The sequence below is a fragment of the Candoia aspera genome, chromosome 6 (genome assembly GCF_035149785.1).
Source record: "Candoia aspera isolate rCanAsp1 chromosome 6, rCanAsp1.hap2, whole genome shotgun sequence".
Lineage (NCBI taxonomy): Eukaryota > Metazoa > Chordata > Lepidosauria > Squamata > Boidae > Candoia > Candoia aspera.
This window is the reverse complement of record NC_086158.1, coordinates 23,529,034-23,545,968: the sequence shown is the minus strand read 5'-3', so window position 1 is coordinate 23,545,968 and position 16,935 is coordinate 23,529,034. Positions and strand designations below refer to the sequence as shown.

General features: G+C 42.5%; 1 protein-coding gene across 1 annotated transcript; it reads right to left on the bottom strand.

Annotated features, from left to right (window-relative positions):
* Window positions 1–1,276: 1,276 nt before the first annotated feature.
* Window positions 1,277–15,981, bottom strand: LOC134500441 (membrane primary amine oxidase-like). Its single transcript, XM_063307775.1, has 4 exons — window positions 14,406–15,981; window positions 6,235–6,523; window positions 3,134–3,263; window positions 1,277–1,567 (listed from the first exon to the last, which is right to left on the bottom strand). The coding sequence occupies exons 1-4, from the start codon at window positions 15,979–15,981 to the stop codon at window positions 1,277–1,279; spliced, it is 2,286 nt and encodes a 761-aa protein (XP_063163845.1).
* Between the last annotated feature and the right edge of the window lie 954 nt (window positions 15,982–16,935).

Genomic DNA, 16,935 nt, shown 5'->3' with positions numbered 1-16,935 from the left:
GCATAGAGCCTGATCCAGAATTCAGCTTGACAGAAGGAACTTCAGTCACAGAAGCAGTAAAGCAAGGAAGGAACCAGGTTTACACTATGCTGAAAAAAGTGCTGTGACTCTTCTCTCAATGCTGAACTTCAACTTTTGCTTCATGGGCAGTCCCAGATAGTCCCAAGAGAACAACCAAGAATCTTCATATGGCATGCTTATATTTGGGTTATGTATTAGTTCTGACAATATGTTAATTCTGACAAAATCAGCACCTGGCTGATCTCTGAAGCTAAACAAGATTGGCCCTGATTAGTACTGTAAGGGGAAACAGTGTGGGGATTCCTGCATTGCAGGCTAGATTGGGAAGTTAAAAAGAAGGACAGGACATTCCAGAAAGTAGCAATGGGAAATCACGTTCATAAGCATGTTAAGACAACTGCAGAGATACAGGATACAAGTCTGATTTGACTTAAAGCTATCTTTTCCTTATTTCTGACAGTTCTGGTTCTCAAATCTTCTGATATACACACACACACAAACAGATCTTTATATTTATACACACACACACACACACATAAACACACACTGTATGTGTGTGTGTGTATATAGATAGATAGATAGATAGAGATATATAAATATATATATATATATATATATATATATATATATCTTTCAGAATGAATGAATGAATGAATGAATGAATGAATGAATATATATATATATATATATATATATATATATAGTTCACAGGTATTTTTTTACAGGAAGAGAAAATCCTTTTTTTATTTTTTTATTTTAATAGTTCACAGGTATTTTTTTACAGAATTATATACTGAAAAACTCAGTATAAATGCATATGTTGCAAGTACAGTATAAGATTCAGGTTTCAAAGATACTGTAAGATACTCTTCAGGATTAGAAGCTGCCTGTTTGACTCGTAGTTTCCAATCCACCTTTCCAGCGTCCAATCCACCTGTCAAAAACTAGAAGATTGAAAGAGCACTGAAAATTTTCTCATTGTTCAATTTTACTCTGTAAAAATCAGCTATTTTTTCTGTACCCCATCCAATTCCTATAAATTAAATTTCAATACTGGAAATGATCCTGACAGGATGAAGGTAATGATCTTTGGAAGATTTGCTCAGAGGAGAATCAGTAATTTCTGATTTTTCAGCATAATTTGAAAGTTGTTACGAGTCAAACAGGCAGCTTCTAATCCTGAAGAGTATCTTACGGTATCTTTGAAACCTGAATCTTATACTGTACTTGCAACATATGCATTTATACTGAGTTGTTAGGTTTTGAAAAATGTTAGGTTTTGAAAGCCCTCATAAGTGAAAGAGGGGAAAGTGGGCAAACATGAAGCTATTTTTGCCAGACAGGCAAGTTGGTTGATCTCACAGGACGTGGCGTCCTGCTGGCTGGCGAAGAAGACGCTGTCCGGAGAATACATGGAAGGGTCGTCATCAAAATAATTGTACGGTCTCAAGAAGAAACCAACCACATTCCCAAGGGCTGCAGTATTGGGGATGTCCTCAGCATGTGGAATATGCAGAAAGCCAGTATTGATCCAGGCAACCAGATCCTGATAAAAAGGAAATGAAAAAAAATCCTGTTAAATACAAAGATGATACAGGAATGAAGAACTAACTTGATAAGATGCAGTGGCTGCTGAAAGATGGGTTAGTATAATCTGAGAGATCAAAAAGGATAATGTGATAGCACATTTTTCTTCTCAGAGGTAAACGTGTAGTGACCAGTGGAAATCTGAAGAGAGTCTTCCTATTTTCATCCACTGAAGGTCAAAAAGAAGGTCACAAAAGAAATTGTGCTTAATGACAAATATGAATCCAGCTCATAATAATTTTAAAATAAATAAATAAGCTCATAATCTTGGTTTGGTTTCAAGGGCACATTGCTTGAGGTGACATGAATGGGGGACTAGTGTCTATGCTGAAAAATCAGAAATTACCGATTCTCCTCTGAGCAAATCTTCCAAAGATCATTACCTTCATCCTGTCAGGATCATTTCCAGTATTGAAATTTAATTTATAGGAATTGGATGGGGTACAGAAAAAATAGCTGATTTTTACAGAGTAAAATTGAACAATGAGAAAATTTTCAGTGCTCTTTGCCACTGATTTTTCACTGAAAATTATTTTCGTTGAAAATGCATTTGTGTTCAGAATGCCATGAAACAGACTTTAAAAATATGTCTTTCTTATAATGCATTTCTTTGCCCATTCTGTCTTCAGTGATAATCTAACCCTTCTAATTGATTGCCATATTAAAAGAGTAACAAAACATTTTTTTTTTCCAAATCAGAAGTCAGACTGGGCTCTATATTTATTTATTTATCATATTTGTATAGCCACCCATCTCACTTATAGTGACTATATCCTATCCTTTGTTGGACCAGCAGACCATTATTATCCAGCAGATCATTATTATCCAGCATAAATGAGCACCCAGCTTGCTGGGGAAGGTGACGGCTGGGGAAGGCAATGGCAAACCACCCCGCTATAGTCTGCCAAGAAAATGTCGCGAAAGCAGCATCCTCCCCAAGGGTCAGACGTGACTCGGTGCTTGCCCAGGGGACCTTTCACCTTTCACCAATTACTATCCAGCATAAAAAAGGGTTAATCACAGTGTGCTTTATAAGCAAGGGGAAAATATAACCATATAACTTAAAAGAGGGCAATTTTTAAACTTTTGACCCATCTCTTTTTCAAAATTAAACCCTTGTATTCTATAGTTAGAATCGTTTTATTCTAAAAAAATAAAAGCTGTTTTTAGATCTCTTGTTCATTTCTAGTAGAAGGTAGATGGTTTTTTCAGTATCTATGGCTTACGTATGATCTCTTCACAAGGGAGAGTGCTGCTGACAATTTTTGTAAACTTACTGTTTTAATTGTTTGTATTTTATTGTAAACAGCTTTGAAAATATTTGAGGGGAAGCTGCATACCAATGTGTTAATGAAAGAAAAACACCCATTCACAACTTTTGCCCAATGCCTGAGTGATGTCTGCTCCTCCAGATATACTGGACTTCCATTTTTAAGTCCTCTGCACTCTGGGGGTGAAACTCCAATACAGCTGAAGAGAGGGAAAACAAAGTTTTCCTTGTTCTGTTGGGATCATACCGACTCACCTCATTGACAATGGTCTCATTGTTTATGAAGTCAGCAAAGGCAACAGGAGGATCCCATGGATCAATCTGGCTGTAGATGCTGTTACTGGATGGCTCCTTCTCCTTCCGCTTTGTGACAGCTAGCTTGTACCTGAAAAGCAAAGTGAAAGCAGCACTGTGGGTAATTGGACTTATTATTTATTTTCTTTTAAAAATGCATCGGTTGATACTTCAGACATAGCCATTGAAAGTGTTGGACGAAAATCTCACCAGGTGCGTTCTGAGCTGGGAATGAAAGTACTCAGGTGGTTGCTCCAACAGAGGAGAACTTTATTTTTTCTGAGAGCGTGAACTACAGAATAATTGGCTATCAGAGGTGGCCACACTTGTATTATCCCCACAGGCTTTTTATATAGGAGAGCTTGGCTATTGTTGTGCAAAGTGTCCCCACACTAGGAAATTCTGAGAAAGGCACACTTAGCCAGTTTCTTGGAAGGGAATGCTCTCTAGGAATTCTAGGAAAGTGAGTGCCTTGGACTGCAAGAAGATCAAACCAGTCCATACTCCAGGAAATCAAGCCAGACTGCTCACTTGAGGGAACGATATTAAAGGCAAAACTGAAATACTTTGTCCACATAATGAGAAGACAGGACACCCTGGAGAAGGTGCTGATGCTAGGGAGAGTGGAAGGCAAAAGAAAGAGGGGCAGACCAAGGGCAAGATGGATGGATGATATTCTAGAGGTGACGGACTCATCCCCGGGGGAGCTGGGGGTGTTGACGACCGACAGGAAGCTCTGGCGTGGGCTGGTCCATGAAGTCACGAAGAGTTGGAAGCGACTAAACGAATAAACAACAAACAAAAGCAGTTTACTGGGGTTCAAGGAGGAGGTGCTCTGTGGTCAGGCTCCCTGCTGTTTGTGGTTTCCTGTTCTCAGATAGTCCAGGTTCCCTGCTGGGTTGTGGCTTTATCTACTAGCTTGGAATGTTCACCTTGGAAGGAATCTTTTGTTATGATTATGGAGATCTGTTTGACTGAGGAAGAATGTTTACCTGGATGGGTTCTGCTAATTTCTTGAGCTTTTTGTCTTACAAGGTCTCCGATTAAGTCTGAAGGGAACTTTTTGTCTAAACAGTTGGGGCTTCCTGTCACATTTTAATTTCTTGCATCCTCTTTGTACTGAACCCATTATATTTTGTAACTTTTAACCTTTTACCTTGCTCAAGGAGGGGAAGCAATGTGGCAGGAAACAGTGTTTGAGGAAGACAGCATGGCAGGGAGGGAGAGATCTTAATTTCTTCCCACAGAAAGCAGCATGAAATGACAGGATAAAATTCTTGTAAGATAAATTTGAAGTATCAAACTGAATGAATACCGTACAGTCATAAATAGTGAAACAAAATACTATCAAAGTGAACAGGGACAGTTTTCAAGGCATGCCTGAAGGTCTGAACTGAAGGGACCATATTTACAAGGAGGCTTCAGAAGCATGAGGCCCACTATTCAAAAGTGCCTATCGCTTGGGCCTATCAACTTGATTTATTTCATTATAAGGCTTATCAGCTGGTCTGGACTCATCCTCGCAGAGGCAAACATTTAGATATACTGACCCCAAAACTTTTAAGATTGTAAAAGTTAACATGAGCACCTTGTGTTGGACCTGGAAATGCCCTAGAAAACAGTACAACTGTGCAATGTAGTGAAATAACCCTTGGGTTCCACCAGGTTTCTAACTGATGATTTTTTTTCCTAAGCCATCTCAAAGGTAGCCCCATGTATGATATACTACGGAAAGCAAATTTGGGAATAATTAGTGCATGCCCAACTGCTTTCAGTAGACCATGTTGTAATGTTCCAGATATGGTCCAGGTTGGCATACTAGGGAAAACTGGAAAAGCTGCTCCAGGCCATCTTCACTACCTATGCTCTTAATGATAGCAATGAACTCAGGATCATATCCCTGCTGCAATTATAACTTTTCCAGGACGATGCAATCTATTCAAGGACTAGCTTGAGATTTTTATTTAGATTTCTTTATGAACCCTCAGTACCTCCATGTTACATTTACTAAGGCTTCTTTGCCCACATTCAAAGCCCTTGCTAAGCTACCTGTGATTCATATGATGAAAGGTAGGGTACCCATTCTTCTAGGCAGCTTGTTATTTAAAACAGTGGCTTAAGCTTTGACCAACAGGAACTCTCAAACTAGATTCAAAACTGGACCACAATCTTCTAATTTCTCTTTTCACAATTGCTACACAACTCAAATATCCCAGGTTTGGCACAGGATGCTTGTTCCATCCCAAAGGGTAATAAAAAGAAGTACAGGTAGGCTGGGAGACGTGTAGGGATTACAAGTTTTGAGGAAATCAAATGGAAGATTTTCTGAACTGAGTGGACCTTTACAGGTAATCCTTGCTTAACGACCACTCATTCAGTGACCATTCAAAGTTACAACAGCACTGAACCAGTAGTACATACAACTTGTCCTTGAACTTATGGCTGGCCCAGCACCCCCACGGTCATGAGATCATGATATAGGTGCTTGGCAACCAGCTCTCATTTATGACGGTTGCAGTATCTCGCAGTCACATGACCTTCCCTGCCAGCTTCCCACAAGCAAAGTCAATGGGAAAGCCAGCAGGGAAGGTGGCAAGTTGCTCTGGTAAGTCTCCCCCACCTGGCAGCATCCACTTATCTGCCTGCCAGCCTGCTTGGAGCCACCTGGGATTTGCAACTTCCTGCTGGCTTTCCCACTGACTTTGGTTGTTGGAAGCCAGCAGGAAGTTGCGAGGAGGTCCTTGCTTAATGACCCATGACCCTCACTTAACTATGGTAACAGGGACTTCTAGGATTGCTGTCACTAAGCAATGTGGTCACATGACATCACCCTTTATGACCGCATCACTTAGCAATGGAAATTCCAGTCCCAATGTTAACTGAGGACTACCTGTATTTCTTTACATGTTCCATAGCTACATATCTTGGTGAAGATTAAGTCATTATCCAAACATTCTTAGAAATACTGAAACCTTCAGAAGAACCTAGAAGAATCCTGTTTCTATTCCAAGTCAATACACATCAATTTGAGAAATTTTGACTGGTAGAAATTAATGACATACCTGCCCCAACTGAAACCTCGCTCCAATGGATCAGATTCTGACAGATGGTCTCCAGAAAAGCCGACTATCTGAATCCGGTAGCCTTTTTCATGGCCCCACTTATTGTTGCTGTTATTGGCAGCAAAATAAATGTATCTGGGCATCTCGTCATGGAGGCGGAATGCAGCCTTGTTCTCAATATCCAAAACTTTCCTCACCATCTTCATTCGATGGAGCTCATGTTCTGGGCTCCAAGGGGCCTGCACTGTCTCAAAGGCCATGTCATTGCCAATTAGGGTATTTTCCACACCTCAGAAGGAAAGCAAATACACTCATTAGTTCTTGACTATCAGTACAGATCAGACTGCTCCTGTTGCATTTTTCAGCTTCTTAAAGTTGTCTTCAGAGTGACTCTGGGATGGAATTATAATAAAGATTATATACTGTACGCAGTTGGATTTTCAAACAGAATATGAACAAATTTAAAGTCATTGTGGGAAATTGCAGGTCTTAATTAACAGCAGCACAGATATTAAATAACAGGTTCTCAAAATACCATAAAAATAAAAGATTAATAAAATTGAAATCAGAGGTTTGGAATAATTTAATTACCAGTTTATTTCAGACATTGTAGGAGGAGAGCTATGTTAGTCTATGGTAGTAAAAAATCAGAAGGAGACATTTTGTTTAAAAGGTACAAACTTTTGTGACCTGTAGCTCACCTTATTAGATTTGGCTAGACTGATGGAGGATTTACATTGGGGTAAGGTAGTGGGGGGAAAGTTGGGGAAGACAATCTGGCCATTTTCAGTGAAAAAATTACTAAGAAAACAGAGAAACAAGGCATCCTAGGGAGATTATTTTTGCTGAGCTTCTCTAAAATATCATTCTTCAAAGTGAAGATAATCAACTAATTAGGACAAAGAAGAGATAGTTGACTGAGTAGAGTTAGTTGAACACAAAGGGTGTGGGGGTCTAGAGAAGGATTCAAACCAAAAAATATTAAGAAAGGAGAATTGAAGATCATTCAAAAGACAACAATCTTCTTTCTATTTTTACTAGGCACTGTCTCTGAACAAAAAAATTACTAGTCCTATTTTTATTACTCCACAGATGTAACTGCTAACATTTTAGATGAAAGAAGATTCAAAGAGCCCTAGACTGTTTCAAGCAGTAGGAAGAAGTAAATAGGATGATATTTAACAGAGAGAAATGTAAAGTTCTGCATTTAGGTAGGACAATTGTATGGTACCAGCATAATATGGAGAGGATCAGGCTTGTCACTAGTACATGTGAAAGGGATCTGGGTGTCTTTGCCAACCACAAGTTAGCCATGAGCCAGCACTGTGATGCAGATGTTACAAAGGCAAATGCTATCTTGGGATGCATTAACAGGAGCATAGGCTCCACAGCATGGGAAGTAATTGTTCAACTCTACTTTGCTTTGGTCAGACACCACCAGTTTGGAACACCATGATTCAAAAAGGTGAATGACAGATTGGAGCAAGTTCAGAAGAGGGTTATTAGGATGGTGAAAGATCTGGAAACTAAGCCCTATGAGGAACAGTTAAAATATCTGGGTATGTTTAGTCTACAGAAAAGACAACTAATGGAGATATGATATCAGTCTTCAAATATCTGAAAAGTTGTCACACAAAAGAGGTAGTAGAATTAATATCTACTGCCCCAGAGATTAGAACCAGAATTAAAGGAAGGAAGGAGGGAGGGAGGTTCAAGCTGACATCAGAAGGAACTTCCTGACTATAGAAGAAAGCATTTATTAGTTTTCTTGAAAGATAAATACAGAATATTTGCAGAGGAAAATCTAGATGTTTTTGCAACTCTAATGTCATGTTACCCATTTCAATGTGCTGTTAACATTGTAACGTTTCACATGTCATCTTCTGTTCCGTGTTCCTTCACCCGGATTTTTCCATTCCCTCGCCCTCCGTTGTTTTGAGGGCTTGGAATGTATGTTTGGGTTTGCGCTCCTGCTCAAGGTTACTTTCCCAGGCGCATCTAACGGCTCCTAGCACCTGGGAGGGGGAGCGCCCTGACAAGGGATGGGGCGGAACTTGCTTACAGGCAAGGCTTTTAAGTTTGTATTTGGCGCGCTTTTGCTCATTCTCAGCTTTCTCTGTATTTGCATACTATTCCTTTAATAAATCAGTTATCTTTAAGCCCGAGCTTGTGAGACTGAGTATTTGGGATTAGGCAACCGTTACATAAAGCTGAGAATCATTTCAACCATTTTCCGCTAGCCCCATCCAATCGCTGGATAAGAGGGAACGCTAGCGATGACCGAACATCAGCTTCGCGCAAGTGATGGGAGCGAGGAAGAGCGGGAGGCGGCAAGGATCCGGCCAGCTCTAACCTCGAGAGCACAAAGAGCAGCACGTCGGGAGATGCGGGATGCCCAATTAGATGAATTGCTGATATCCATGCAGGAGAGCCTCAGGAGTGAACATAAAATTGTAATGGAAAGAGCACCGGGGAGGGGGTCTCCACAACTATCCTGGGAGCCCGAAATTCCCCTGTCACCGAGGGTGGTGGTAACCAACCAACCCCTGGAAGAACCGGCCACTCCTGCTCGTATGAGGGCGTTGGAGGACAAAATGGATCTAATAGTGACAATCCTTAAGGATCTCCCCAGAGATGCAGAGCCCACCCCGGAGGATTGGGAGGAAGAGCCGTCACAGTACCCCAGGCATAGCACCCTGCCATCCAGGGGGAGAAGCAAGACTCGATCAGCCCGTCAGGCGGGGGGGCAAGAGGCAAGACCTCCTAGGGATCGGCCACCCATGGGGGCTCGGCGTACGCTGACATTCGCGGAACCGCCACAGCCAGCTGAGCCGGCAAGAAACTTCCCACCATTTGGGGTGAAGTTCGATGGGGATCCTACTACGCTCTCCTTCTTTATCACTAATGCTAAGCATTATATGGAAGATTGGGGCCGGAACTTTCGGTCAGAACATGGCAAAATCAATTTCATTGCCAACAAACTGAGAGGAAGGGCAGCTGATTGGTATGTACAACTGTGCCAGGCTGAGGCAACTGAGTTAGAGGACTTCAATGACTTTTTGTGGGCACTTAAACAGCATTTCGAAGACCCTCTAGCCCAAGAAACAGCTAAAAACGCCCTGAGGAAACTCTATCAAGGGTCCCTCTCAGTTGCCAATTATGTGCTGGAATTTAAAGCTTTGTCAGGGAAAGTAGAAGACTGGTCTGAGCCAACTTTAATTGAAATGTTTAAGCAGGGGCTAGAACCAGAAATCCTTCGCTGGGCACTAGGAAGAGATGATCCTAAAACGCTGTACGGGTGGATTCAGTTGGCGGGCAGCGCAGAAAATGCCCTGCAAACCTATGCTCATACCAAAGAGCTTAGACAATCTCGTCTTGCTAGAGGAGCGCGCACATCTGGGCTTGCCAGCCGCCCCAAACCGAAGACCTGGGAAGAAGAAAGGGAACGACGATTCTCCAAAGGTCAGTGCCTGAGATGTGGGAAAGAAGGACATCGAGCCACGTCGTGCCCCAGACGTCATCCAGAGGAACGACAGACAAAACCTGCAATAAAGTCGCCTGCGCCTACTCTACCGCGGAAAATGAAAGCGGCCGTCGCGGAACTGGACCCCCCAGAACTACCCTTCGGAGAAGAGGAAGAAGAGTTGCAATTCGAGCAGCCGGCAGGAAAAGCCTACCACCTGCCCTGAAGGGCGCCCTAGGGCAGGTGGAAGAAACCGGGCGTAACCACAATTCGGTGAGTGGAAATTTCCCCACACTGACTGTTAAAGTTAAACTGGGCTCAAAAACCAAAACTGTGGAAGTTTGGGCCATGCTAGACTTGGGCTGCTCCCATTCCCTTATGCACCCTGATGTCGTAGCGGCTCTGGAACTGCCCACGTTTCCTTTGCCAAGACCTATGATCTTCACCCAATTGGATGGAACTATGGCGGGAGGGAAAGCAGTCAATCATTCCACGGGACTGGTAGCCTTGCAGATGGGCTCCCATCAGGAAAAGCTGCCATTTGTTGTAGCTCCAGTGGGGGGTCCTCTGGTTATCTTGGGGATGCCCTGGTTTGTGCAACAAAACCCTTTTATCAACTGGCTACATAGAACTGTGACTTTTGCGGATGGATTTTACAAAGTACCCGAAAAGGACCTACTGGAAGACATGGAGGGTGGAGGGGTAGCGTATACTACTGTGCAAACGCTTCAACCTCTTGAGGGATTACCCAATCAGTATCAGGATTTTGCTGAGGTATTTGGGGAAAAGGAAGCAGATCGCTTGCCACCCCACCGAAAAATGGACTGTGCCATTGAATTCTTACCAAACGTAAAATTACCTCACCCAAAAATATACCCCATGTCTCCCAAAGAGCTCACTACGCTAAGGGAGTTCATTGACAAAAACCTGGCTAGGGGTTTCATTGAGCCTGCTAATTCCCCGGTAGGAGCCCCTGTCCTATTCAGGCCAAAAAAGGATGGGTCATTACGGCTTTGTACCGATTTCCGCGGGCTCAATGCGGTCTCAATATTAAATAAATATCCTTTGCCCCTGATCAAAGATATGTTATCACATCTGGCCAGAGGCAAAATCTTCTCAAAACTGGATTTGAGAGAAGCTTATTTTCGTATTCGCATAAGGGAAGGGGATGAGTGGAAAACAGCATTTAACTGTCCTCTTGGGGCTTTCCAATACAAAGTCTTACCATTTGGTTTATCCGGAGCACCTGGGGTTTTTATGCAACTAATCAATGAGGTCTTGCATGACCACCTATTTAAGGGGGTACTGGTATATTTGGATGATGTATTGATTTATACTGAAACCATGTCAGAACATATCCACTTGGTGCGTCAGGTACTGGCAAAATTGAAAAAAGCAGAGTTGTACGCTAAACTGTCAAAATGTGCCTTTCATCAGTCACAAATTGATTACCTAGGCTATCGAATTTCAGCTAAGGGCATTGAAATGGACCCTGCAAAAGTAGAAGCTATTGTGGCATGGGAGCCTCCCCGTACCAGGAGACAATTACAAAGTTTCCTTGGGTTCGCTAATTTTTATCGGGCATTCACCCAAAATTTTGCTGAAATTGCCCTCCCCCTTACTGAACTGTTAAAAACCAAAGGACAGGGGGATACGTGACGTTCAAGGAACCCAGGCGTGCTCCTTAAATGGACTCCAGCCTGTCAGCAGGCGTTCGAAGCGCTCAAACAAATCTTTACCACAGAGCCAATTTTACAGCATCCAGACCCCTCTAAACCCTTCGTTGTACAAGTAGATGCTTCTGATTTCTCCATAGGAGCAATCTTGTTACAATCTGACCACTCTGGCGCCTTAAAACCCTGTGCTTACCTCTCTTGCAAATTCACTGAAACTGAGAGGAGATGGCACGTTTGGGAAAAAGAGGCTTTTGCTGTAAAAACGGCTTTGGAAACGTGGCGACACCTATTGGAGGGCACTTCCAACCCTTTTGAAGTCTGGACTGATCATAAAAACCTGGAAGCTCTAAGCACCAGTCGAAAACTCAGTCCCAAACAGCTGCGCTGGGCTGAGTTTTTCAGCCGCTTTGACTTCACCCTTAAATTCATACCAGGCAAGAAAAACTTTTTGGCTGATGCACTCTCCCGCAGACCCCAAGATGCTGGCCCAGGGCCAACGGTCCAAGGCACCGTCTGGACCGATAAACAATTAAGTTTGGCAGCGGTGACTCGCAGCCAGACCCGAGCGCAATCAACGCATCCTCCAGCCGCTCTGCCTTCCAGCCACTTGCCGCGCTTGTCAATTCCATCTGATTTGCAACAACAGTTGCTTTCCCACCTTAAAACAGATACTTGGTTACAAACCAATAGAGACAATCTAACTTTCACTAACGATCTCGCCTGGCACAACGATCGCCTTTATGTACCCGATGCTATGCGAAAAACCATACTCCAGCGCTGCCACGATGACAAGCTGGCTGGACATTTTGGCTATTTAAAAACTCTTCACCTTGTTCGCCGACAATTCTGGTGGCCAACCTTACTCAAAGACCTAAAAGCATATGTTACTGCTTGCCCTGTGTGTGCAGCAACAAAGCGCAAAACAGGCAAACCTCAAGGTCTCCTTCAACCCGTCGCCACCCCATCTGTCCCCTGGCAGGACATTTCCATGGACTTTATCGTTGATCTACCCCCTAGTCAACGCAAAACTGTCATTTGGGTGGTTAAAGACTTTTTCTCCAAGCAAGCTCACTTCATCCCATGCGCTTCTATCCCCACCGCACAACAGCTGGCCCGCCTCTTCCTCATCCACATGTACCGCCTCCACGGTATCCCCGCCCGTTTGGTGAGTGACAGAGGCACACAATTTACGTCACAATTCTGGCGGGCATTTTTGAAACTTCTGGGCACCAAACAGTCACTTTCCACCGCGTGGCATCCGGAAACGGACGGATCTACAGAGGCGGTTAACTCTACACTGGAACAATATCTCAGGGCTTTTGTTAACTACCAACAGGACAATTGGGTCGACCTACTCCCATTTGCAGAGGTCGCCTACAACAATGCCGTTCATCAAAGCACTGGTCAAGTTCCTTTTAAAACAGTTTTTGGGCAAGATTTTGTTCCTATTCCTGAACTTCCCCATCCACAACCGCTGCCAGCTTCCCTTACTGACTGGGCTGACTCTCTCAAGCACTCATGGCTTAATATTCAACAAGCTCTCCTCCATGCCCAGGCTACTTATAAACGCCATGCCGATGCAAAGCGTTCCCCAGAGCCATCTTTTACTGTCGGAGATAAAGTCTACCTATCAACTAAGTTTCTCAAATCCCCACAGCCCTCCAAGAAACTTGGCCCTAAGTTCGTGGGACCTTTTCCAATTATCGCCCAAATTAACCCTGTTACGTTTAAACTTGCTTTGCCTCACAACCTTAAACGTTTACATCCTGTTTTCCATTGTAGTTTACTCAAGCTCTACCTGCCGTCGGACCGCTGGCATCCCCAACCCATTCCGCCACCTCCGCTCATGATTGACAACCAACAACACTTCGAGGTGACATCCATCCTGGACTCCCGACGCCAGCGCTCCACTTTGCAATACCTCGTCCGCTGGAAACATTTCCCTCATCCTGAATGGGTTGCTGCTCCAGACGTGCTTTCCCCTCGTTTGGTAGCCCAATTTCACTCTGCCTATCCTGACAAACCTGCTCCATAGCCTTCATTTGGGGGGGCAATATGTCATGTTACCCATTTCAATGTGCTGTTAACATTGTAACGTTTCACATGTCATCTTCTGTTCCGTGTTCCTTCACCCGGATTTTTCCATTCCCTCGCCCTCCGTTGTTTTGAGGGCTTGGAATGTATGTTTGGGTTTGCGCTCCTGCTCAAGGTTACTTTCCCAGGCGCGTCTAACGGCTCCTAGCACCTGGGAGGGGGAGCGCCCTGACGAGGGATGGGGCAGAACTTGCTTACAGGCAAGGCTTTTAAGTTTGTATTTGGCGCGCTTTTGCTCATTCTCAGCTTTCTCTGTATTCGCATACTATTCCTTTAATAAATCAGTTATCTTTAAGCCCGAGCTTGTGAGACTGAGTATTTGGGATTAGGCAACCGTTACATCTAATATCAGCCACAATAAAGAAGCAGCTTGTGACACAAGCCCAAATCAACCATGCTCATATTAGTGTGGCAGGGCTGCATCTGAAAAGCAATAAAAATGTTGTTTCCATGTAGTTCTTCAAGGAAACCAACCAAAAAGTGGGACAATAGCATCTGCTTAGCAAGGACCTAAAAGCCAAGCAGGCTCAGTTTCTAATAGATGCCAGCCAGAATGTATATTCTTCTTTTCCCTCTTAGGGGCAGTAGAAGCAATTGCTCTGGATTATACATACTGTATGGTTTAATACTTAAATTGCCATCTGGGCAGATACTTTTCATTCAAGAAAATAAAGTTAATCAATTAGAACATAACCCCTAGAGAGGTAGAAAAATGTGTGAAACATTCTGCCTCACAAACTCTCCAAGTCTTAAAAAGAGGGCTAGATACAGATAGTGTTGTCAATTCAAACTAAAGCATTAGACTTCTGTCACATCCTTAAAATCAAAACTATAGCCACCCAAAAGAAGGGATGCAAACATTTCCAAAGAAGAACTGTACAGTCAGGCAGAGAAGTCATTGGAGTTTTTAAAATGTCACAAATGAGGTTGCCACTCACCACCGATGTCCATATCCACTTTAAATTGAATATTGTGGGTGTGAATTGCTCCTGACACCCACTCTTGGACTCTGTTGCCAAAGTCTTTGGCATCCCCAAAGTAAAAAGCAGTTTGAATGTATCCACTGGCAAGAACATGGACACCAACAGCTCCATTTTGATGAAAAGCAAAGTTCCAGATATAGTTATAGTTACCAAGTACAGATATGAATCTGATAACCAGACTTGAGTCAGCCAACCCGCCGTAAAATGGAGACTGGATGCTTTCATAATGACGTCTCAGAGGCAACTCAGCATTCTGTTCAAAGATGCACATGGCCTTTTTATGGCTAGTAGGAAATGAAGTATCAAGAAAAGTGTGCACATCCAAGTATGTAGCTAGATAGGGACAATCCACCCCCTGTGTGAGTGAGTACATTCTAGACCCAAATCCAAAACTCATGTCCATGGATCTGACTGACATCATTGTAGGACTATTAGAGCCATAGATGATACTTGCATCTTGTAAGCTTAACTCATAGATTATTCTCTCTCCTCTAAATCTGACATCAAACATTCGTGGCCCCCTGTTTATCTCAATTCCAAAAGCCAAACTCCAATCCATGAAGGTAACATGGTTATTCTGAATTCTATAACGTGGTCCACGAGGTTCATAATGCAAAGGGCCTGGTCCTTTTGGCAGTACCCTCTGCTTCAGTGATGAGTATCCCCCATCAAGAGGGGCTTCTTTAACCTTGTTTACTTTAACCTTTCCCATATTGAATTGTTTTTCAATATCTTTCATGCCTTCAAAATATTGTCCATTATAAAATGTTTTTATCACCTTCCACTGAAAACAATCCAGGCTGCTAAAATTCAGTTGGATCTCAAATCCAACTGGATGCAAATAGCTGCCAGAAACACTTTGTAAGTGATTCAGCCAGATAGTGCGGTCCCCTGATTTTAGCCCTGGTGGCATTGCAAAAGTGAACATGAAAATTTTTCCTGGATAATTAAGCACCTTTCTCATGAAATTTGGAGCCTTGGGATATTCCTTCAGCAGCAATATTTTATATATTTCCACCACATCATTCATCAAAGGAAACCTTTGGGAGTAAGGCAGCATCCTTCCATACTTCTGCAATGTAATATCTTGATGATACCTTGGCTTTGGAAGAGGACCGACCACAAATTCAGTGACATTCGGGTATGGCTGATTTCCAAAATGGACCACAGCCAGAGCTTCCCGTGCTGGCCTAGATCCTTGATGGTCCAGGAATTCTAATACTTCTGCTTTGGGAGGAAGCTGCAAGGTGATGGAATAGATGCAGTTGTCTGATGGCTTGGCTTGAGGCGTCTCTACCAGCTTCACTCCCAGGTTGGATCGTAAATACCTCTTGACTTGCATTATCTCTTCTGGAGTTAAATCTTGAAATACCTGGCTGCTGGTATCCTGACCACCTTCCTCGTGCCCCATGTCCTGGGAATGGCTCTCACAAGCCATGGGTTTTTCTCCTCTATTTTGGAAAACCAAGACTAAGATGACAATGACGGTGATGCATATTGCTATGAGAGAATAAATCAGTTTCGAATTCATTTTCCCAAACCTATAGACAGATACATAGAGAAAAGAGCTTGTTAAATCCTAAAGTTATACATTTTTTGTCCTGAACACAAATATTAAAAACACTTGTTGAGCAGGTAAGTTTCAGAAGTATAAATTCCGTGCAATTAAAAAAACTCCAGAAATTGTGCAAAGATAGTGGTGATACGTTCACATCTCCAATAATCTTACCATCTAGTCAGGATACTTCTTTTTTCATTAGCTAACACCAGGATGTCAGAAGAAGGCAATGGCTGAACACTTCTAAACTGACTAGGAGTTGAGCTCAATTCAAATGAGATTTTACTTTTCTTAAAGTAGGTTGACAATCTCTTACAATGCACCCACAATCTGCTGGTTGTATCAGGAAATTATACAGCATTTAAAAGGGAGGAAACCTGGTATGCAAATGTGGCTTGAAACTCTAACCTTCTCTTTTGAAGACATGCAATCCAGAGAGTTCTGAAAGCTTTTGTGCCAACTTTTAATTTTTTCAAGTTGTCAGCAACTTTAATAATTGTTTGAGCTGTCAGCATTAAAGATATATACATTTCTCCCAACTGAAGAATAGTTGACCTAGAATTATATACACAGCGAAATGTATGTCTCTTCACCCAAGTCTTTGAAGGATAAGGTAAGTTCCAGAACCAGACTCTGACTTCAATTGCCTCTGACCATTTTTTAAAATGAACCTGTCTTTTAAGGACCATTGTTTTGTTGGCATTTAGTCTATTGTTCAAACTATTTTTAATAGTGGAATACAAACAACTACACCAATAGGGGAAAAAAATACAGTATTGAGTATGCAGTGAGAATAGAACTTACATCTTTAGTGATTAAAATGAACTAAATGGGGAAAAAACTAAGAAAAAGAAACGAAATCCATATAATATCTATCTATATCAATATAGAATTAATTCATTCCATAAATTTATCTTCAAGTCTAAA